This window comes from Micromesistius poutassou (genome assembly GCF_964030765.1).
Source record: "Micromesistius poutassou genome assembly, chromosome: 8".
NCBI lineage: Eukaryota > Metazoa > Chordata > Actinopteri > Gadiformes > Gadidae > Micromesistius > Micromesistius poutassou.
In genome coordinates, this window is record NC_140278.1 from 7,422,230 (window position 1) to 7,443,857 (window position 21,628).

At 42.9% G+C, this 21,628-nt stretch overlaps 4 protein-coding genes across 4 annotated transcripts; 2 read left to right on the forward strand and 2 right to left on the reverse strand.

The window, feature by feature from the left end:
- The first annotated feature begins 82 nt into the window (after positions 1 to 82).
- pmvk (phosphomevalonate kinase) lies at positions 83 to 5,122 on the forward strand. The gene is made up of 5 exons (XM_084472229.1): positions 83 to 239; positions 459 to 522; positions 925 to 1,077; positions 1,157 to 1,286; positions 4,568 to 5,122. The coding sequence occupies exons 1-5, from the start codon at positions 151 to 153 to the stop codon at positions 4,714 to 4,716; spliced, it is 585 nt and encodes a 194-aa protein (XP_084328355.1). The 5' UTR covers positions 83 to 150; the 3' UTR covers positions 4,717 to 5,122.
- Positions 5,123 to 5,209: 87 nt separating this feature from the next.
- On the reverse strand, positions 5,210 to 10,523 carry LOC311352045 (uncharacterized protein). The gene is made up of 8 exons (XM_084472227.1): positions 10,389 to 10,523; positions 9,255 to 9,388; positions 7,804 to 7,921; positions 7,653 to 7,723; positions 7,177 to 7,252; positions 6,841 to 6,903; positions 6,085 to 6,154; positions 5,210 to 5,705 (listed from the first exon to the last, which is right to left on the reverse strand). The coding sequence occupies exons 1-8, from the start codon at positions 10,518 to 10,520 to the stop codon at positions 5,623 to 5,625; spliced, it is 747 nt and encodes a 248-aa protein (XP_084328353.1). The 5' UTR covers positions 10,521 to 10,523; the 3' UTR covers positions 5,210 to 5,622.
- On the reverse strand, positions 10,445 to 16,097 carry polr3glb (RNA polymerase III subunit GL b). Its single transcript, XM_084472228.1, has 9 exons — positions 15,885 to 16,097; positions 15,103 to 15,233; positions 14,750 to 14,879; positions 14,179 to 14,247; positions 13,910 to 13,966; positions 13,520 to 13,605; positions 13,064 to 13,189; positions 11,942 to 12,035; positions 10,445 to 10,568 (listed from the first exon to the last, which is right to left on the reverse strand). The coding sequence occupies exons 2-8, from the start codon at positions 15,220 to 15,222 to the stop codon at positions 11,949 to 11,951; spliced, it is 675 nt and encodes a 224-aa protein (XP_084328354.1). The 5' UTR covers positions 15,223 to 15,233; positions 15,885 to 16,097; the 3' UTR covers positions 10,445 to 10,568; positions 11,942 to 11,948.
- A 2,623-nt stretch (positions 16,098 to 18,720) lies between these two features.
- On the forward strand, positions 18,721 to 20,238 carry ankrd34a (ankyrin repeat domain 34A; the record flags this gene model as incomplete). The annotated part of the gene is made up of 1 exon (XM_084471149.1): positions 18,721 to 20,238. The coding sequence occupies one exon, from the start codon at positions 18,721 to 18,723 to the stop codon at positions 20,236 to 20,238; it is 1,518 nt and encodes a 505-aa protein (XP_084327275.1).
- Positions 20,239 to 21,628: the final 1,390 nt, after the last annotated feature.

The following is a 21,628-nucleotide window of genomic DNA, read 5'->3' on the forward strand; positions in this document are numbered from 1 at the left end:
TAGTGAATTCAAACGAGTAATATTTTCCTTCCACCCCAAACTCCATGTATTACGGTAACATCACCATCAGCTCATCGATTGGCAAAATAAACCAAACATGCGGTGGCTCGACACCTATAACTTAAATAGCTATACACCTGACTATAGACAATGGCTTCAGTAGAACCCAAACTAATTCTAGTGTTCAGTGGGAAACGCAAATCCGGCAAAGATTATGTGACGGATTTTATTCTGAAAAGGTAAAAGGTTTACTATTGTATACGTTCAGTCCTATAGAGCAAAATACTGTCAGTTCACCCTCTGTAAATAGACCTATATATATCTGACAGTATTGTATAGGCCGTCTCTCAGTTAGATAGATAAATAGATGTGTGTGTGTGTGTGTGTGTGTGTGTGTGTGTGTATCTGTAGCACCAGCATGAGGAGGTTTGACTAACCTTGTTTTCCGACCAATGAAGGCTGGGCTCGGAGATCTGCTGCATCCTGCGTCTCTCTGGCCCGCTGAAAAAGCAGTACGCTAAGGTAACCCTCACCCTCTCACTCAAAACCACCACCTTACACGCAAACCTCTCACTCGCTTACCCTCAACACCTTACACTCATGAAACATAAAGCCTCTTGCTCCACAACATTAGTTGTGGTTCGTTTGTGGTATCATGTCAGGGTTTGTTGTGGATCCTGTGTGGTATGAGGTTAGACTCAGGGTTAGTTCTAGTTCCTGTGTGGTATGAGGTTAGTTCTGCTCTGGTTCCTGTGAGGTTAAAGTTAAGGTTATTTGTGGTTCCTGTGTGGTATGAGGTTAAATTCTGTGGCTCTTGTGTGGTATGACACTAATGGTATGGTTAGTTGTGGTTCCTGTGTGTTATGTCAAAGTCAGGCGTAGCATCAGTTGGTCTCATATCCTGAAGTGATCATGTGAATGCAGGATCACGGACTGGACTACAGCGAGCTGCTCGCCGCAGGCGGCTACAAGGAGACGCACCGCGCCGACATGATCACCTGGGGGGAGCAGCAGAGACGCCAAGACCCGGGCTTCTTCTGTCACCTAGCAACAGAGGCAGCCCAGCAGCCTGTCTGGGTACGGGGTTAACCAAGTATCTAAACACACACACACACAAACATCAAATGTAATACACTTCTATATGTTGTGTGTTCAGATTGTGAGTGACGCACGGCGCTGTTCGGACCTGCGTTGGTTCCAGACACAGTATCCTAGCCAGACGCGCTGCGTTCGGGTCCAGGCTTCAGAGGAAACCCGTGGGGGCCGTGGCTGGCGCTTCACAGCAGGTGAGGTCACCGTTTATTAGCCAGTGACATTCCACATATTGCCGCTTTTCCCCTGACAGTACCGGCTCAACTCGCCACGACTTGGTTTGGTTCCAGGCACGTCGTGTTTCCATCTAAAGAAGTACCTCTTCAACGTGGGCGGGTCGTAGAAAAGAACCTCTTCAACGTGGGTGGGTCGTTATTAGAGTTAAATCCTGGGAGACGGGATTCCCGGGAAATCTGATCATGACTATTTCCTGATTCCCGGGAAAGGTTATGATGGGAAACGGGAAATAAAATTAAAAAACGCAATGAGTGCGCGTCTATTGTTGTCATACGGTAACGTTGATGGAGGCGAAACTCGAGCCCCGGGAAAGGAACGACACACATGGCAAGACGCAGATCCGTGTCCCCCTCGGGAGCGGGTCCGTGGACTCTAGCCACGCCGGACACTTAACTTAACTTCGAGTGATTATTCCCGTTTGCAGCCGCTTACTCTGCTGGCCAATCAGTGGCCAGCAGCCTGTTTACGTCACACAAAAGTACCAGCTCAGCTCACTTGGAACCTTGACAGAGGTGCTACTAAAAAAAGTACCAGGTACTTTTTTGGCGCCCCCCATTATTTCCGATGTACTAGCCCACACCGGCGGCGCCTTGCGTGCTGCCCCGCTAAGCTTCACGCCACTGTTCTATTCCCTAGCAGCGCCACGCGTGAGAAATCGCTTTTTTAAAGCTATTTTGTACATCCCGGCTTGATACAAGGTCCTGTACATATGGAGATTTTTGATACAGTAGATTAATAATTCCGCAATGCAAAATGAATGAGCAATGACAGTAAATAAAGTGACTAAACCGTAAACAAAGTGCCCGACAGGACATAAGTAACTATAAATTAATGTGACTATCATTGTAAGCACAAACAGGATCATGGGCATCAGGGGCCTCATTACAGAAACTTCCTAACCCTAAAATCCTATCCTATCTTAAAATAAGAAGGCATTTAGGGGTTTTGGTATTACAGAAGGAGGTTTCCTAACATAACTTAGGAAGAAATCCTATCTTATCTTAAGATAGGAATTTAGCCATTACAGAACTATCCTTTAGTTAGGAAGTTAGGAATTTCTTAAGTTAGGTTGGCCATACACCCTGTCTTAAATTCAAAATAACTGTCAATAACGGAAAGAAATGGCAGCAGCACTGCTAGTAGGTCTGTATGACCATGAATAGGAACATCACAACAGAAATGTAATGGCTGAAAGGCTACTGAGGCCGCATAATGGGTTTCCCACAGAACTTTACAGCTTACACACACCTGCCACCTTAACTACGACGTCCAATAACAAAATAAAAAATATTTGAAACTGCAGGGCAACAGTCTGACAGCCTGCAGGAAAATATACATAAATGGTCCACCTGCAAAAAGAGTGCACTCTTCACAGCGGTTTCACAGCCATGTATTTCAACCTCCTGTGGGGTATACTACGAACCTCGCTGAACATACCCAGGCTTTCTTGGGAAAACCTGGATCAACAGAGACGCAACTGGCGATCAGAGTTAAATGGTACTACACTCACTGGACACTCACTTAGGATTCGATTAGTCAAGCCAGGTTTTCTGCTTTAGGTTCAACGCGCGTTCACGTGAAAGGGGCGTTTATCGCGTCATTTTACTCACCTTTACAAAATGGATAGAGCAAGAGCAGTCTATTTCACTCAGAAGGAACAGATAGTGATAATTAAGTCCTATGAGGAGTTAAAAAAATCTGATAACAGCTAGGGGCAACACAATTGCACATACTGGCTAGGGAGGCGTGCTGGCAAAAAATAGCCGACACGTTTAAGTGAAAGGATTCTGCATATAGTCTATAAAATAACTATGCCAAATGATGAATTGTTCGCCATTAATCCCAATAGAGTGATGATGAAATGCATAAGCAACGTCCAACCTGCCTTGTTCTGTAATTTAGAGAATTCACTTTAAATACACCCCATATAAGAAATGTATCGCATATGTTTTCAACTGCTGTGAGGTAGTGGCTGTGGCGTAGTGGATTAGTATAAGACCCGAACGCCAGCGACCGGGGTTCAAATCCACCGGTCCATCATTCCTTTTACCCCATAGATGTGGTGCCAGCACGACCTTGAGAACATTGGTTCAAGTTCAAAATAAGCACAAAAATATAATTCCATAACCTTTAGTGAATAAGTATTCCATATGACATATGATTTGGGACTTTTTAAGCTTCACACAAATGCGCATCACTTGAGAGATAAACCCCGCATGCAGAAATTCAAGACTGACGCGCTACCTCCACTCTACCACTCTCTCACGGAGACACACTGCGCAACAGTAAGCACCGTCTACATAAGGTCCAACAAGGATGATCAAATAGCAAATACCCTCTGATGAGAACCTGTATCTCTCATAAAGAATAACTCTCAGACAATGCTAAGGGATCGTATCTGTCCCGAAAGACCCCTGTACGATGTGGGCTCCAAGGTCCACGGGGAAACCCACAAATGGTGACGACATTGTAAAAAGAGGGGCTAGGATCGCCGCGCACGCCGATCTAACCCAATTGACTGAAAACCTGCTTCCGATCAGGTTTGGTTGACAGCATAAGTCACCATGGTGATACAGTGACGCTAAAAGGGATAGACTTTCGTGTCCCAGCTAACCTAGGCTTTGAGCGCAACATACCTCGCTAACCCACTAATCGAGGTTCGTAGTATACCCCACTGGAGGTCACCAAAGCCATCTGCGATCTTGCACTTAACTTACAAAGACCCTTTATCAACAGTCTGTTAACATTAAAAGTAACGCATTCTATCAATCTCGTGCACATTCTGAGTGCAGAAACAGACATAACCTGACGATTGCCGATCGAAAAATCTGATTGACAGAACAGTTAGGATTTCCTAAGCTAAGATAAGATAGAAGGCCAAAGATAAGATAGGAAATGGCCAACAGGTTAGGGACTGCTTCTGTCTGTAGTAGGAAGTTAGGATTTTTTCCTATCTTTGAGTCCCTAACCTAAGTTAGGAGGAGCAGTTAATTTTTTTCTGTAATGAGGCCCCTGGGCCATATATGTAGTCATAAAACAACTCATAACGTAATGGTAGCCTAAACCGACTTGTTGATCCGCTTTCCAAACATAACCACAGCGGTGCTGCAGCGCGATGCTTCCTATTGGTGCTAGGGCCGGCTTTATGCTCCCTCTCCTTCTAGCTCTAAAGACTTATGCTCCCTCTCCTTCTAGCTCTAAAGACTCATGCTCCCCCTCCTTAACAACCTCTCTGCAGGGATAGATGATGCGGAGTCAGAGTGTGGATTGGATGGGGAGGAGTTCGACTGGATCATCACAAATGAGGCAGACGCTCCAGCGTTAGAACAGCAGCTTGAGAACATTTTACTCCTCGCCTCACATGCAGCAGGACGGCACAACTCCTGAAGCTTCCAGCAGAAAAGTCCACCCCACCACAACTGCAGAAGACACTGTTGAAAACATTTGGCTGCTTTGCACACATGCTTCTACAGAGCCTTTGTGCCTTCTTTTAGCCCTCCAGTTCCTAGAGCATGACAGCCGATCATGGGCCCAACTGGACTTCTAGTGCCTGAAACCTTTCCTTCACTTTATAATGCAAAAAATAAAGTTTCCTTAATAAGGTTTATTTACTCAGAACAATCCTCCAGCGTTGGGAGGATACGACAGTAATGGTTAAGGTTTGAGAGATTGGTTATGGTTAGGTTGGTTTAGAGACTAATGGTTTGAGGGTTAAAGGTTAGAGTCTTGGGGTTTGGGTAAAGGTTAGGGACTTTGGTTAAGATTCATATTGGGTACAGTTTAGTTTAATTATTCTTTAATCATCCCTTCATGAATAAATTAAGGGGTGAGTGTGCAAAGAGATGTGTGCACTTGTTAAATAAAGACATCACTACTGAAATGCTATTAAATGTGGCCCTTTATTTTTAAAAATCCTGCATTAATTACAATAACATCACAGTAAGAAACTGCAAATACTGGGAGAGAATTGTCACCTGTCAGAACTTACATGATCTACTTCTTTTAATTGTTATATTTCCAATGATCACTTTATTGCAAAAATAGACTTAAATTCTATCATTAAGAGATCCTTTGACCCAAGGCTTTTTGTTGGCCCCTCCCATTACCGCAGTGGAATGTGTTGCAATTGGCCAATCACCTTTCCCCGCATTGGCTAACACTCAGCTCCATGGCTGTATTGGCTAGATCTTTACGTCCATCACAGACCTGGACAGGCTATTGGCAGGATGGGGTTAACAGTGAGACTGGAACACTGAGGAGGAATGTATGAGGAGGAATGGAGGAGGTCAGGCCCTAGCAGCTGTTGAGGTCCTCCAGTGTCTGGTCCAGGGTTGCCTGAAGCTTTTTGTTGGACTCCTTGGCATTAGACAGAGCATCTAGAGGGTTAAACAGAGCATTGAGTGTATTTTTTATCTGACATTTATATACCCAGGTCACCATCATCAACCTTAATGTTGTTCTCTCCTAATAACTCAGTGTCCTCATCACTAGAATAATTGATAGTGATCAATGGTACTAGCTGTCACGTGTATATAATAAGGTCCTGCCCATCCCATAAGGTATCACTGTTTGTAATAACTATTAAGCTTTGACTGACATGCCCTAAAAATCAGGCATCTCCCTATGCCGTACCATATTTCAAACAGTCCATAACCGTCTGTGCACCAAACCGTGCGTGTTATCCTATATGGGACGTTTTTTTGACGGGCACCATTAAACCCCTACTCACGCTAAGTGGAGTGTGAAAGGACTTACCCTCCAGCTCATCGATGCTCTTCTCTAGTTTGATGATGGACCTCTCTGAGAACTCAGCCCGGGTTTCAGCCTGAGACAGGAAGTCAATAGTTAGCACACTATTGGGAGTGAGTGAGACAGTGAGATATAACCTCAAACTAGAAAGGTTCAGCCTTATATTGTGTGGACAGCATGGTTACTAGTAGGGGAATCACCATGGTTTCCAGGAGAATCACCATCGGTAATCGTAGGGGTCGGTGATACATTTTGAAGTCATTTTGACGAAGATGTTTCGATACAACTGCACACGGTCACGTTAACAAAGGCAACCTATGTTCCCGTATCACAGGGCAATTAAACATTTGCTTCTAGTGCCGTCTTCTACCAACAATAGTTTACCACCATGGATGAAATAAGAGGATTGTGTGTGAGAAAAGTAGATGTGCTTTGAAGTACACCTTGTTTCCTACAGCATATACAGTGACTGTGGTGCCTCTGACAACGACGAGGCACCATGTTGTAATTAAAATGTCACTCAGTCCTAATCAGCTCTTTGTTTTTTTTATTTTAGTGATGTGGGAAATAAAAAGAATCTCAACCAAAAATCTGGTTCAATTTAAAAATGCATTTTCCCTTGTGATTTTTAAATCACGCGGCTTATTTTCAATTATTCATTATAGACATTTTGTGGGTACGTACGACATTTCGTGGGTAATATTCGCCCACCCCTAGTTACTAGGTGAATTATCACAATGGTTACACTGAGGGGAATCTCACCTCTTTCAGTTTGTCACTCAGGTTTCTGATCTCTTCCTCATAGCGATCCTCTTTCTGGGAATACTGGATAGACAGAATGGGAAAGGGTTAGATACTATTAGAAAGAATAGCCAAATGGAGGGTTAAATCAAGTTATCATACTTCTGTGTTCAATTATACATTTATATTTGAAAACTTAACGTAACAACTTTGTAGTACATCATATTATTCAATCCATCCATGAAAGGTTTGCCCCCCCCGCCTCCCCCACACACACTATACTCCTTTGATTGGAAGAAGGTATAGCCCCACCCTCAGTCTGTGATTGACAGGAGATAAAAGGAGTGTGGCTCCTACCTTCTCTTCAGATGCCTGCTTGCTCTTTAATGACTGGTCGAAACCTCTCATCTGATCTTCCATTTCCCGGAGCTTCCTAGGGACAGACAGACAGGTCTCAGGGGAAATGGCTCTCAGCTATATTTATAACTAATTAAGACTTGGGTACTTTTAGAGATGCAGAGAGACAGACAGCTACAGAGGGAGAGATGGATGCAGAGATGCAGTGAGAGGGACATACAGAGATACAGCGAGAGAGAGAGAAATAAAGAGACATAGAGATATACAGAGAAACGTACGGAGAGATACAAAGACATCACAGTGCCTATATCAAAGATACCCGATTGTGATTCATCGCTTAAACTGATTTAAAATTAAAAATAAATAGATAAAATTGACCATGGTGCAATTAGAATGGATGCATGACATACAGAAATATACCGAGAGACTGAGACATCAAGCGATAGAGAGAGAGGGACAGGAGACGGGTCACTCACCCCTCTGCCACCTCAGCCCTGTCCTCCGTGCGCTCCAGCTCTCCCTCCAGCACCACCAGTTTGCGGGCAACCTGACACAGAGAACAGCCATGGAGCAGGCAACCAGACGATGCATACGCGTTTGTATCCATGGTGACCAACGGGAACTCACCTCCTCATATTTGCGGTCAGCCTCCTCTGCGATGTGTTTGGCCTCCTTCAGCTGCACCTCCTGAATCTCCATCTTCTCCTCATCCTTCAACGCGCGGTTCTCGATCACTTTCATACCCCTGCACAGGGAAGCACACAGGTGAGCAGCCGGCCACGGAACCAGCCACACAACTAGCCTTGTTTTGGTTTGTTTGTGTGTGTGTACACTGAAAGTTAACCAAGCGTTTTGTGAACTAGTCTAAATAAATTTAAAAAGCGATTAAATCTGTCAAACTGTAGCACATTACAATCTTTCGTTATTAAAATAACTATTTGAAATGCTTGGTACAACAAAATCCTATTTTAAATTTGGCCGAATTGGGATCTCTTGGTCTGGTTTAAAAACATTGAGATAGTTGCAAAATACGTTGATTATAAACTAGGGCTGGGCAATAAAGGCGTTAAAAACAGGCTTGACACAAATATTTTTTACCGCCACTTAATTGTTTGGACGCATTAACACAGGAGCAGTACCTTGTTGTGGGATGCAACTAGCAATCACAGGAGCCGATCATGTGACTCAAAAACTTCTTGCACAAGACGGGCCGTCACTATGTTCAGTCACCGAGACCATTAATGCTTGCCCTGCATTTAACGTACTTCCTCTTAAAGTCTGCCCCGACTCTCACTAAAGGAAGGCTACACTTAACCATAATAGCCTGTCTCATTGATCTCGGCTATAGGAATGATCAACCTGCATCTCACTGGAGCTGTGGGTTTTTGTTTTTAGGCATGTGCATATAAGAGTAGTACTATACTTGTCATTCTTCACACATCCCCATGTTAGCTGTAACTATTGAAGCTTCTTAACCTCGTAGGACAAGGCTTCAACTGAAGCATTGACGTGAAGTGTTGTCGTTTGAGGGATGTCTCGCACAATTACAGATCTTTTAATATTTTATCCCATGGTAAATCTGACTAAATGTAACCTAACCTTCTACGTGTGGTTTGATAATATGCAAACTCTAACTCTGTTCCCTTACTGTGAAACGGACCGAAATCACTGATACACCTCCAGAGCGACTAGAACAGAGCGAGCTGAGTTCAACATCAGAGTTCAACACTTCGGCAGGTGCTGGAGCTCGTTCATACAGCCATGAATATTATTCTACATCTAACCAAAACAAGATACATAAATTAAGACATATATGAAGACATGAAAAGACCAACTGAACGCAAACGGCAAAGCGCCTGACTGCAGTTACTGACTGGGGTGAAAAGCACCATGGTGAAATCTTAACCAGATGAAATGAAAAAGCTTAATTTAATAAATAATTAGTTTCGGCCTAAAGCTTTTTTGCAGAAAAAAAAAAAATCTACTTAAACAAAAGTTTAAATGACTAGTATGTCTGGTGCAGACTAGAAAGTAAAGCAACGACTAGTCGACTAATGGTGAACAGCCCTAGTGTGTACCGTTCACTCTCATCAGAAGACTTCTCTGCTTCCTCCAGCTTGTGCAGCGCGGTGGTCAGTCGCTCCTGAGCGCGGTCCAGGTCTTCCTCCAGGAGCTGGACGCGCCTGCCCAGGGATGACACCTCAGACTCTGCCTGGAAACACAATATACACACATTAACACAACATATACATAGGCTATATTCTTAATGTGTAAGCCCCTCTCCTCTATTAGCCAGAATTTAAATAACTCAATACCAATGTTTTGTCCTCTCTGACTGGATGTGCAACTGTGTGATGGTGTAGCTCTGCAGGCTTAGTGGTGTGAGTGGGAGGGGTTAAGGGAGTGTCGAAACTAAGATTCTTCTAACCCAGAGAGAGCTGTGGGCTTGCCATTAATCAACATTGACTTCAGAGATGTCAAGGTAATTTAAGTGACAAGCTAGTTTAAATTTTACACAGTGCAACCTTGACACAACACAGTATATGAAAATAATATTACTGATACTGTAAATAATATATACACACACTGTTTTGTGTGTATATATGTTTTATATGTCTTTGTTTTATAATGCACGTTTCTCTACTGTGCAGTTTTAACATCACTATATTGTTATTTGATATTCGTTAAGTCCCATTTTATTTGTATTTTCTTAAACTTTTCATTGTACCCATTACCTTGCACCTTGTAACTCTTGCTTAGATAAAATTGTACTTAGTTATAAATATTGATATTTAATTGTGAACGGTGTCAAATGTAAATACAAATATCCTGGAATAATGCCATCTGTCAGAGGCCTCCCAAACTGACTTATCATTTTTACTTTGAACATGACCATGGAAACTAACAAAATGCTTGGCTGAGGCTTAGCCGCCTGCTCTATGCTCACACGCATACAAACAAACAGTGCAAGCCAACTAACTTCAGTCTGCCAACTAAAGCCTCTTATCAAACTAAACAACTACTAGCATCTGCTCTCTCAGAACTCCTTATCCTTGATCGTGGTTGGTCATTACCAAGGCCAAATAAATCACGAAACTCTCGCAGAAAATCCCCCAATTAAAGTACATTCTACAGAGCAAAATAGTCAATTTATAAAGTGTAATATACAGAGTAGTAAATAAATCAGGTCTACGTCGTGACATGTCCTTCACCTGTTCTCTGGTGCGCTTCTCTTCCTCCACCCGTCTCTGGAGACTCTCGGCTCTCTCCTCCGCATCGTCCGCTTGTTGCTGCAACACTCGGATCTTCCGCTTCACCGCCTCCACGCTATTCACTCCGGACATTTTCGACGTTGTTTTAGAGTCGTTGGGTTTTGTGTTCGGTCAGCGTCTCTGAAAAAGAGAGTCACGTCAGTGGTCATAGCACGACGTCATCTAGATGTGATTCCAACATGTTAACAAAATGTGATTACAACATTTCCCGAACCAACGCCCAGTTCAGGACTAATGCACCACGACCCCTCAAGCGCTGTCCGGACCATTAGTATTTGTACAAAATCCAAATACAATGTTATATTACTGCGAACAGTATAAGCTTTTGTGGATAATGTATCGGTTCTACAAAGTTTCGTGTAAATTAATGTTTTACCAAAGACTGCATACAGAATATATCGATTTATATTAGCCAACGCAAGCTAGCTACTGGGTAGCAAGCGAAACGGTGTCACCGGGTATTTTAACTCGGGTACAAATATATTTCCCTCAAGGGATTACAGCTGGAATACCAAAAAAAATAAGATTTTCACTTTGTACGGCTGAATAAAAAACTTTGCGTAATGTCGACTACGGAAACTTCAAACTCTACAACTGCGATCTACCGACATGTCCCTCTTTATATTACATTTTATATACCAATACATTAAATATACCGTGTACTGACTAATTGACCATATATTTAACCCCTATATACCTTAGATATGTTAAATGTATCCTAAGAACCAGAGATAAGAACCTTAAATACCTCGTCCGCCTTGCTTCCGTATTTCAATCGCTTCCGCTTAACTCCACCCTACATCAACTTCCGCTTTACTTAAGCCGCCAGACACTGATAAAGTTTTTTCAATCTGTTTCAATGTTCCACTTCCAAGCCATTTACAGCATCTATGCACTTTTTTTTTCATCAAACTTTACCAGACCTAATAGTTCACCGCAATAAATTACCAGAATTGTCCCTGTCGTAAATTACTCTTGTATGTATCCGCAATAAATGACCCCGTTATTCCAAGATAGGGCTCGTAAATCACGTCACCAACAATTACCGCCGCAAAGGAGCATTCTAGTATCTTGATATTAATCGTTTTGGTAATTATAGTACATTGCTGTCTTTAAAACAGGCAAAGCGTTTCTCATGCGTGGCGTGGCAAATCAAAGGTTCTAACTAGGTTATGGTATGTTTATGTACAGGGTTTAGTGCTACAACTCTCTTGAGTCCTCTCAATATGGCGGAACAACATTGGTCAAAACAAAAAACATGATGCATTATGATGTACAAGATGCTGATGTAAGGCTAAGCTAAGACTAACGTATACAGGAGTCCATAGGGGTAAGGCTAACGGCTAACATCCAGGCTGTCACCTTGGAATCAACTGATAAAAAGACACACAAAGACACTTTCTCTAAAAGGCTTGCTTTAAAAATTGAATAAAAAGAGTACACACAGACGATAAAAAGTGTTGTGAACCAAGAGTAACCCAAGAGACATGTACATGTTGGTCAGTAGACAGCCTCATCCAGGTTTTCATCGCTGTCGCCTCCAAACTCTTCTCCGTTGTCAAAGTAGGACATGATGTAGTCCGTTCCCTGGAGACACAATATGATAATGTATACTACCTATTAGAGTGTGTAGTGTTGGTAAGTGTTGACCTATTTCAGCCCTTTAAGGAAAACTTCTGGATCTTTCCACCTGGACCAATTTTGTGTCAAAGGGATTAATGTGGACAACAATCTTTGAACTCGGTCCAGTATTGAGCTTTCTGTGGTCAAACACAACTAATTCTGCTCTCTCCAGCTCTCACTCAAGTTTCAACGTTCTTTTCTTGCAAAACTAAACTCTTGCAAGACTTCTCCTTGAGGAAGACTTTGTTTGACTTAAGTTTATTTTGCTAAAGGGATCCTTTCAATAATGATGGAATATAAAATTTAAGAGGCTGAATATCGACGGCCGATATTGCCCCAAAGTACATTGAAGCCGGGTGCAGTGTTCTCACTCAATACAAACCCTAACCCAAAAATTGTTCTCTGCATTAGTCCCTTAGACCTAAAATGATTGGAAAATAGGGTCCAGGTTGAGAAATCAAGAAGTTTTCCTTAAATACACAGTACATATTAGGATATATTTAACATCATACTAACACTTTAAAGCTAGGGTAGGCTATTTGGCGGAACCAGCCAGAGTAAGTTCGATTTTGAAAGTATCTAACCGGAAATTTCCCGCCCCTTCCTTCAGGCCTCCCTGCCTCTGCCACTCCCCTAAAACACGTGATTAGTTCGCTAACTATAGCAATAGGTCTGCTTAGCCTTGTGGAAGACTCTGCTTGTGCACGGACAGAGTGGGTCAGGTAGCCGAGTTGGTAGGTAGACATGTAAGCCATTCAATAATTTCATTCAGGCTGAATGAATTGATTGGACAGGCGTATTACAGGCCTGCGACGGCCAGAGATACCAGAGTTCTTTGTTGGAACTTTTGATTTGTTGATTGTGATAGGGATGTAAGAAAACTGGAACCAATAAATTGCCTACTCTGAAAACAATATATATTAGAATATATACAACATATATAAATACTTTAATATAGCTAACTAAACCCCTATCCCCTATATGTATCTCACCTCTTCAAGCTCCTCCTCTTCATACTCCTCCTCTCCTTCCGTCCCCTCCTCCTCCTTTTGTTTCTTCTTTGTCTCGTCCTCATCCTCATCCTCTGAGCTTCCGGCCTTCTCACCCTTCTCCAGTGCCTTGAATTGAAACATACATCCCATAATCACATATATAAACGCGTAAAGAATACCTCTCAACATCCCATAATCACATCAGGGAAAGCGCCACTTCTCAATGGCAGAAAAACATAGGGAAGGAGGCAGCATAGACATTTTTTGGGTTACTTAATGTTTGCTTACAACTCTGTTAGGGCCATTTAAAATGTGAACATTTAATGGATAATCTGAAGATCCTCGATCACATGATTAGAGGGTATATCGGCAGAGAGGGATTGGTGGCATATCAATTTTTACATCCCTATTATATATATTTATCGGTAGATATATTATAATTTTTAAATGATTTACCTCCAGCTTTGAAAGTACATCTTCTTTCTTTCTGACGTTTTGATTGGCTGAACTTCTGTCCATGCGATCAACAGGAAGAGCAGCACCTGCAGATCGTATTGGACAAACGTGAATGTAAACACATTTATAAAGATCCTAATATTAATAATGCCATGACACAGCTTTACTATGATCCAATAGAAACAGAAATATATATATATATATATATATATATATAGGAATAGAAGAAGGGTTTAAGCTTACATCAGAGCTCCCTGATATTGAAAGCGAAATCTGTCATTCCAATTTAAGTGCTAGCTGACTTTACAGGGTAGAATGCCTGAGTAGTTACAGACCTATATATTATGTACCGGTATATATATATTTTTTGATATATATTATTGTACTTACTGCTCTCCACAGGCTTTCGGACTCTGATACGCAGTTCTTTAGGCAGCCGACTCCAGTCTTACACACACACATTTGAAAGGTAAATAGTGGTACATACTATAGAAGTTGTACTACTAGTATGCAGTAGTAGCAGATCTGTTCCAATGTACAATGTAATTGGACATAGAAAATGTGCTGTGTCAGTACAAGCACAAAAACGGCAAAGAAGAAATGAATAAAGTGAATATAGTAATAGTATAGTCATAGTAGTATAGTAGTAATAGTAATACCTGGCTTCCAGTCGATCACGTTGTCTGCTGGTTCCCCACTGTGGTACTTATCAGAGTAGCGCTCCACATCTGAAATACAGAAATATTCAGTATTCCTCTATATTACAGCAGTATTCAGTAGTAGTATATTATTTAAGTACTCAAATACTTGAAGCAGCAGTCACATTATTCATTTTCATGACTGCAGTACTCACAGTATTTAACTGCAATATTCAGAGTATACTCACAGTATATTATAGTCACAATCTTCTTTTAGGATTAAGGAGATCCATCTATATATTATATATATATATATATGGATATATATACATCTATCAATCTGTCTCCCTATCTACCTGTCTGTCTGTGTGTCTTCCTCTCTAGTCTACAAGTCTGTGACCTGCCTGTTTTGTCTGCCCGCCTGTATGTTAGTCTATTCTATGTATTCTGTCTATGTATACCTATATGTGTGTCTACCTTTGTAGTTGTCTGTTCTTATACTTATATATGTATATTCTTATTATATTCTTATACCCATCAGTTCCTATCTGTCTGTGACTGCCTGTCCTTTGCTACCTGTTTGTGTGTCTACCTGTCTTGGGAGCAGCAGGTCTGATAAAGAAGGGCAGGGTTTTCATGGCTCCTCTGAACTCTTGTTTCAGAGCCTGCATGTACTCTGCCTCCTCACCCGTCGCCAGGGGAACCGGCTTGTGTTCCATTGGCTACAACCCAAAAAAAAGAGGATCAGTCAGACATGGAATCATGGTGTCTACACATAGCATCATCATAGCTGACCATTATCGTACAGGTATACATCATGTATATAAGCATAAAGTGAAGCCTGTGTATGTACTGGTAAAAGACCAGTCCACATACTGGGAACAGACCCATCTACGTACTGGGAATGGATCCCTCTACATACTGGGAATAGACCCATCTACGTACTGGGAACAGAGGTGTTGGTTGCAGGATGGATGGAGGGAGACCTTCTCCCTTGGCGAAACCCATAGCCTCGATGCTGAAGGTCAGGTTCGAGCGGCCCCGACCGCGACCGCGACCCGCCATGCAGCACCCCTCTTGGGAAAGAGCAGACTGTCAATACTGACTGCTGCTATCATACTGTCTTTTCCTATTATACTGTCTGTTATTGTAAAACGGTCTGCTACTGTCAGTACTTTGACTATCATACTGTCTGTTACAATCAATCTGTCTGTAACTATTATACTGTCCGTAACTGTCTGTTTCTAATATACTATCTGTTACTGTTACGGTCAGTACTGTCTGGTCCGTAAGTAGGCCTACTATATATTTATTTCATACTCTCTGTAACTATCATACTGTATATTACTGTTAATCTGTCTGCTACTGTCAGTAAAATTCCTATCGTACTGTATGTAACTATCATACTGTATGTTGCTTTCATAGTTTTTGTTACAGTAATACTGTCTTTTACTACTGTCTGTTACGGTCAGTATTTTCCACCGTCCACTTCGCTAAACATGTTCTGTGAGTGCATGGATCTAGTGCAATCCAACATTTTTTTAACGCAACGCTGGCAAACAATAGTGACTTGAGCAGCCCTGTTAAAAAGTCATTGGTTTCAGAATCTCAAACCACTGAAGAGACGTCGTTTACGTTACACATCTAAACGGGTAATAACATACATATAAAGAGGAAAATAATTATATTCGAATATAAATAATAACAATACGATAAAAGGTATTTACCTTGGCTAGCTGTAGCTAATCAGTTCGATCCATCCACTAAAAAGACCACGCAACTTTATAATCCTATCATAATTATGTCTTAAGACAGTAATATCTTACAAGCACAATAAAACCAGTTGAACAGTATTCTTTTAGAAATGCAATGAAACCAGTTAAACAGTAATATATCACCAATACAACAAGAGTACTGAAACAGTACAAACCAATTCTAAATCTAACAAAAATACGAAGACGATATTGTTGTTTACACGCATGGTTCCTGATGTAATGTGTATGTTATTCTGCCCCCTGTCGGTGCGGAGTCAGACGATACGATCCCTACATGTAGTCCATCTATAATGTTAACGGCTTCAATCCATATCATTCATTAATTGAAGAGATTCGGGGGTAGTTAAGCAGCTGTTGAGGATTTCAGAATGTGTATTTGGCTATTATTAAGCACATCCTGTAGTGTTTTTGCAATTTGATAATTTTTTTCTGAAATATCTATATAAATACCTATATCTATTTTTGTTTATTTTCAGGAAAGATCTATGTGACTCTCTATCTTTACATCTATCTATCCATCTATCTCTATCATCGCCGCTGTCTGCATCTCTCTCTCTCTCTCTCTCTCTCTCTCTCTCTCTCTCTCTCTCTCTCTCTCTCCAGCGCGCTCTCCCTCTCCCTCTATCTCTCTCTTTATTTGTCTCTCTCCAGTCTCCACCCCTCTCCACCTGTCTCCCACACTATACCTGTATCCCTACCACTCCAAATCTCTCTCTCTCTCTCTCTCTCTCTCTCTCTCTCTCTCTCTCTCTCTCTCTCTCTCTCTCTCTCTCTCTCTCTCTCTCTCTCTCTCTCTCTCTCTTCACATCTCTGTCTATCTGTGTGTGAGGAAGCACGTGTTGTCGTAGGAACGCGTCTGTCGGAATCTAGCGAACCAGTTGCCATAGAAACTGTGTTCTATAATAGCAACAGTCACTATATAACACCCCCCCCCCCCCCCCCCAAAAAAAAAAAGGAATTTAGTGATGGCTACTGACTTATAATAATAGTATTGACAATAATAATAATAATAATAATAATAATCATAATTCGAAGAAGAATAAAAACAACTAATAATCATAATAATAATTGCAATGCTATTGATAAGTGAATAATAACAATGGTAATAACATCCTAATAAATACGTATGATGATTATAATTATTAGTTATCAGTATATTATTATTACACACGCACGCACGCACGCACGCACGCACGCACGCACGCACGCACGCACACACGCACACACACACACACACACACACACACACACACACACACACACACACACACACGCACTTCAAACCTGCCAGTCAAACATTCCGATTATCATTGCCGTTCTCCGCGAGCTCCTTGTGAATTCAGTGAGTGGGCGCGAGAGAGCGTCTGATCCAGCGGCTCCGCCCCCGCACGCGCGGGCACGCGGGCACGCAGACACACACACACACACACACACACACACACACACACACACACACACACACACACGCACACACACGCACACACGCACACACGCACACACGCACACACGCATGTACACACACACACACACACACACACACACACACACACACACACACACACACACACACACACACACACGCACACACACACACACACACACACGTGCGCGCGCGCACAGGAGAGGAGACGGAGTGGATGTAATGGCAGCGCGGTAAGGTTTTATATTTAGACTACATATAATGATGATAACATATTAACTGTATATGAAAACATGTTAACTGCATGCTATATATAGACTATATATACAGGCCTATTATGATAACATCAACGGCATGCTCCGGAGAAATCACAGCAGGTTAATGAGACTACACAGAGACTTCTAGCAGCTATCTGTTCAGAAAACACAACGTTAATTGTGTCGCTATTCTGACCAGGGAAGAGACCGATGAATTTGCTTTAAGAAAAATGGAATGGAGAAAGCCTGAGCGCATCGATGTGTATCGTTATGTCTCGATATGTATCGATGTGTATCGTTATGTATCTCTATTCCGTTTACTTACTTCCTCTGCAGTGAAACCAAAGGAATGACTGCTTGGGAATATTGATCGGAATAAAAAGCTATCAAGTGATTGAAAGCAATGTTGAAAATTGGGCTTATGTAATTGCAGATATGCAGCCAAAACAAGCTGCCACAAACACCAGATCATGAGAGCCTACTTTTATATATTTAATATATATTTGTTACCTATATATATATATATATATATATATATATATATATATAATACCTATTTTTTATACATATTTTTGTAGTTATAGTATAACCTGCATGCCATTCTGCTTGGAGGACCACAGCAGCCACTGGGTTGAATATAGATGCTAAAACTAGATGCTATAGGTGCTAACTTTATATAGATGCTATCTCTAGATGCTTATTCCAGAGGCCAACTCTGGATTCAGAAGATGCTATCTCTAGCTGCTATTGATGTTATCCCTAGATGCTACCCATAGATTCAGGTTCTAAATGCTGAATGTGCTATATCTAGATTCTCGTATAATGTACATAATTATAGATGTTATAGTACTAATTGTAGGTGCTATGTATAGATGCTATATATACTATCTCTACATGCTATCTATAGCATGTAGGCTATCTAGAGAGACTTACTCAATGCTATCTCTAGATGCAACATATACTCTCTCTAGATGCTATCTCTAAATGCCAACTATCTCTATCTCTACTACAAGTTCTGAATGTCTACTCTGTTTTCTCCCCAAGGTCATGTGACGTCTCCTGGAGCATGAGTCGGCAGTGCTAAGCTAACTCCCGGAGGACTACAGGGACCATGGGGGATGGAGAGGGGAATGCCCTTCTCAAAGCCGTCTTCCAAGGCAAACTCAGACTCACCCGCCTACTGATAGAGGGCGGGGCTTACATCAACGAGGGTAATGAGCGCGGGGAAACCCCCATCTCTGCCGCTTGTATCGCAAGCTACGACAACCCGCAGACTCGGAACAAGATGGTACGCTATCTCCTGGAGAAAGGTGCCGACCCCAACATAGCGGATAAGAGTGGCCGGACTGCCCTCATGCATGCTTGCGCTGAGCAGGCAGGCCAGGAGGTGGTATCGCTGCTCCTGGACAACGGAGCTGACCCTAGTCTGAAGGACTACTCCGGCTCCTCTGCCTTGGTTCACGCCATCAACAGGGGCGACCGGGACACTCTCCAGGTGCTGCTGGATGCCTGCAAGGCCAAGGGCAAGGAGGTGATCATCATCACGACCGACATGTCGCCCTCCGGCACCAAGAAGACCAAGCAGTATCTCAACTCCCCTCCCTCCCCAGCAATACTTGACAAGGTTTCCCCGACCTGCATGTCTCCATCCCAGGTGGAGGTAGGCACCTCCAACTCCCCGGGGACAGAGAAGGACAAGGATGACGAAGGGATGTTCAGCTTTGCACTGGCCTTACCATCAGTGCCATCCCCGGCGGACCGGAGGCCCCCTCCCCGCAAGCTGCTGAAGAGGCTGAACTCTGAGCCTTGGGGACTCGTGGCCCCCACTGTACTGGGGGCTCTTGCTCAGGACAAGGTGGATGTTGGACTTAAAGAGGAAGGAGATGGGACCAGCCCGTTGACCTCAGAACCAGATAAACCGCTGTTATGGCGGCGGCACAGCATTGAAACCCACGACCCCTGTTCACCAAAGCTCACTGATCGCTCCAGCTCAGAGGACTGGCCCACGCTGCCCAGTTCTTCTTGGGCTGACAAGGTCCAGCAGCACCAGAGTTTGTACCGCAGGAATACCGCCCCCGAGACCCAGGAAAATGCAGCTGCGGCCCCCAAGGCCCTTGTCCACCCCAAACTGACCCGCATGGATCACTACGAGTCCGACAGCCACCTCTGCCCAAAGTCCATCCCGGGATCCCCAGACTCAGGAAGAGTGTCTGTGGAGAGGAGACGCTTCAACGCCTCCCCATTGTCCCTGCTCGCCTCCTCCTCCAAGGAGTCCCTAGAAAACATCCCCAACTCGGTGTCCCCGCTCAGCGTCCGCCGCCGGGCCCCTGGGCTGCTGGAGCGGAGGGGTTCAGGGACACTCCTCCTCGACCACATCTCCCACACCAGGCCTGGCTTCCTGCCCCCCCTCAACGTCAACCCCCACAGACCCATCCCAGACATCAGGGTGCCCCCATGCAGCGGGAAGATCCTGGTCCCAGTGGCTCCCGCCTCCCCCAAAAGAGGCCCCGACTTCAAGGTCAAGAAGAAACTTCTGCGGAGGCACTCCATGCAGACGGAGCAGATGAAGCAGCTGTCCACCTTCCAGGAAATCCTGGCTGAGAAGGTTGTCCAGTCAAACGCTGACTAGGAGGATCCTCCGGTCAAACGCTGACTCATTCAAGCAACGCATGTTTGGTAACTATAACTCCTAGAGGAGTAAGAGGGATAACCTGTACAACAGACTTCATCACGTCAATCATTTGAAAAAAAACATTCAGCCTTGTTTTGTAAGTTGAGCTTTGCTGTCGGTGAGGTCACATTGAACCTAGAAGAGTTGAGAACAGACGTGTGACTTATTTAATGTTTACAAATGCACAATTTGCACCAATTGCATTTCCATTTTTCAGAGTAAAGATGTGAAAGGCCAATAGTGAAATGTGAAATGATATGACCCAACAGACTTAGTACTTCAGCCCGGTATGACACTGGTCTAATCTACCAAATCATTTGTTGACATATTTGAACATAGATTCCAATTTACGCATTGAGGTGTTTACAAGAAGAGCTATCATTTGTTTATTAGTAGATGAAGTTATAATTATGATGTATGATTCATTATGATTCTGATGTTGATTCCAATATGGAATAGTGTCAATCTATACTCTGTAATAATGTTTTACTGGTCTGTTCACTAAAACTGTCCTTTATCAACTGACCTCAGTAACACAGAACCTTCATTCAAAGAATGCTTCAGAGCTATGTAACATCTTGTCTGATCACGCAGAGTTATGTAACATCCTGTCCTATCAGTCAGAGCTATGTAATATCCTGTCTGATCACTCAGAGCTATGTAACATCCTCATAAGACAACAATGTAACATTCTGCCTGGTCATCCAGACGTATGTATGACATCACACAGAGCTATGTAGCTATGTAACATCCTGTCCTACCAGTCAGAGCTATGTAACATCCTGTCAGATCAGACAGAACAATAACATCAGGCAGAGCTATGTAACATTGTGTTTGATCAGGCAGAGCTATAACATCAGGCAGAGCTATGTAACATCCTGTCGGATCAGGCAGAGCTATGTAACATCCTGTCAGATAAGGCAGAGTTGGCTGTCACACTTGAATGTGAAATCTGTCACCAGAGACGGGTTCAGATTTCATGTTCCTGCAAAATATTATAAATACTTCTTGATAAAATGGCGCCCGGTGCAATAGAAGCCCTTTTGTTTTTTAATGCTACATAGCGGTTGCCAGTGGAGGAGTCTGTATTGTTCAGCTTGAAGAGATGAATGAATCCCAATAACAATCATGCTTTGCCAGCTCACGCGGTAGCCCCACCTTCGCAGTGTGTACTGAAGGCCAGTGAAGCTCTGGTTCAATCAAGACGATCACTAAAGGATGAGGGATGATTTAGTTTGAAGACAAACACACTCTGGTCATTCTCATTTGGTAATTGCAAGTAAACGCATAAAGCCATTACACCTGTAACCTTTGAGATACCGAATGCTGGAATGTGAATTAACCGGGC

Coding starts and splice junctions, on each gene's coding strand:
- pmvk (XM_084472229.1), top strand. CDS start 151: ATGGCTTCAGTAGAACCCAAACTAATTCTAGTGTTCAGTGGGAAACGC. Junction 240..458: donor ACGGATTTTATTCTGAAAAG/GTAAAAGGTTTA, acceptor CGACCAATGAAG/GCTGGGCTCGGAGATCTGCT. Junction 1,078..1,156: donor CAGCCCAGCAGCCTGTCTGG/GTACGGGGTTAA, acceptor TTGTGTGTTCAG/ATTGTGAGTGACGCACGGCG.
- LOC311352045 (XM_084472227.1), bottom strand. CDS start 10,520: ATGTCCGGAGTGAATAGCGTGGAGGCGGTGAAGCGGAAGATCCGAGTG. Junction 7,253..7,652: donor AGGGCTGAGGTGGCAGAGGG/GTGAGTGACCCG, acceptor GTCTGTCCCTAG/GAAGCTCCGGGAAATGGAAG. Junction 6,904..7,176: donor AGCAGGCATCTGAAGAGAAG/GTAGGAGCCACA, acceptor CTGTCTATCCAG/TATTCCCAGAAAGAGGATCG.
- polr3glb (XM_084472228.1), bottom strand. CDS start 15,222: ATGGCGGGTCGCGGTCGCGGTCGGGGCCGCTCGAACCTGACCTTCAGC. Junction 14,880..15,102: donor AACCAACACCTCTGTTCCCA/GTACGTAGATGG, acceptor TTTGGGTTGTAG/CCAATGGAACACAAGCCGGT. Junction 13,606..13,909: donor CCGAAAGCCTGTGGAGAGCA/GTAAGTACAATA, acceptor TACGATCTGCAG/GTGCTGCTCTTCCTGTTGAT.